The sequence below is a fragment of the Haliaeetus leucocephalus genome, unplaced genomic scaffold, assembly GCF_000737465.1.
Source record: "Haliaeetus leucocephalus isolate CR32 unplaced genomic scaffold, Haliaeetus_leucocephalus-4.0 Scaffold339, whole genome shotgun sequence".
NCBI lineage: Eukaryota > Metazoa > Chordata > Aves > Accipitriformes > Accipitridae > Haliaeetus > Haliaeetus leucocephalus.
The window spans coordinates 1,760,989-1,762,532 of NW_010972775.1; the positions used below are offsets into that span (position 1 = coordinate 1,760,989).

Here is a 1,544-nt window from a genome sequence, read left to right on the forward strand (position 1 = left end):
AGTTCAACCCCGGGGGGGGGTTTTCCCCCCCCCCCCCCCCCCTTTCATAGGCTGGATTAAGAATAGCTGCATCAGTTCAGTGCTGCTGCATCAGAGAACTCATTAGGAACATGCTGCTGTTCAGAAAGGAAAAGAAACACCACCACTTCATGGAAAAATCCAAACATTAACAGCCACAGGTAACTGAAAGGGAAGGATTTGTACATAAGCACATATGCAACCAAAACCATGTGAGAAGGCATCCAGAGCAATTCCAAGAGAACAGAAGAAATAAACCGGTTAGACCTGGGAAGAACACCGAAATCAAATACAAAGGCACTCATGGAGAAGCCAGCATTAGCGTGGCTGGAAACCTACTACGAAACTAAAGGGGGTAGGGAAGAAACACAAATTCAACACCAAGCTTGTTTTCACACAGAAGCTATAAAACAGATCCATAGATTTTCCCAAGTCCTTTGATCCTAAGGAGAAGAGACACAGATGGCAGACAACGTCAGCACTACAGGCAGAGGAGCAGTCTCAGGTTCAAAACAACAGGACAAGGTAGCAGAGGGTTTTTATTGGGGTAACGGGAGGGTAAGGGTCACTAGACTGCCTCTAGATACTACAGTACCACTACTGTAGGGTGCCGGACTCACTCTGAAGGACGCTTATAGTAGCCTGGGCTCGAATCCACGTTATGGAGGGATTTTGCCTCAAGTCATTCCTCCTGGGATCGTTGCTGGCCCTGCACTCGTAAGTCCCAGAGTCTTCCAAGGTAAGGCGGGTTATTCTCAGCACACTCACCCCATTCGCCCCGTAGGCAGTGTTAATGGTGACACGGCGCTTCCGAGCGCCATCCCACAGCTGTTTGAAAGACTCAGCCCGGTTGACTTCAGCATACCACCACTGGATCTCTGGAGTGGGGTTCCCAACCACATCACAGTACAGTTCAAAGGCGTCCCCCGTGAGTTTAGTTTCTGACATGGGCGACTTGACAAACCCAGCTAGAGGGAGGGGCAGCAGAAATGCAGTGACAGAGTGGCAGAAAACAAAAGATCTTATAAAGAACAAAGCAATGAGGTGCAGAAAACAAAGAGTTAGATAAGACATTAGCATCTACAATAACACAACTTGCATAGAAAAAGCACAACACGGAACAGGTGCGGATGGAGGTCAATAGTTTGAGAGCCCACTCAGAGTATTCATGGGAAGCACAGCTTCATGGCATGAAGTGCTTATCCTCGCCACTCCAGGGGATCCATCCATGGCAGCTGTACTTGGGAAGCCATGGGCTGCAACGCACACCAGCTAGGAGGTACCTCCAAGCTGCAGAGCAGACTGATGGGTTTTCAAGCCTTTTTCAGTCACGTGGACCTTGTAATTGGCAAGTGTTAAGTGTTCATGACCAGATGTCTTTTCTCTGAAGAGTTTTCTTGCTTTATATGACCTACTTACAGGGGGGAAAAGGGTAAAACCCTAACCTTCTGCCCTACGCAGCTCACAATTGTGAACTCTGCTTTGACCTCTTCTTCCATCTATTTTGGACTTCTGAGGCAGGGAAT

General features: G+C 48.2%; 1 protein-coding gene across 1 annotated transcript in view; it reads right to left on the reverse strand.

Moving 5' to 3' along the window:
* NPTN (neuroplastin) overlaps window positions 1-966 on the reverse strand; it is a 33,906-nt gene extending 32,940 nt beyond the window's left edge. Inside the window, exon 1 of the mRNA XM_010571592.1 lies at window positions 639-966. Within this exon, the coding sequence (XP_010569894.1) occupies window positions 639-966 (328 nt within the window). The remainder of the gene's footprint in view (window positions 1-638) is intronic.
* Between the last annotated feature and the right edge of the window lie 578 nt (window positions 967-1,544).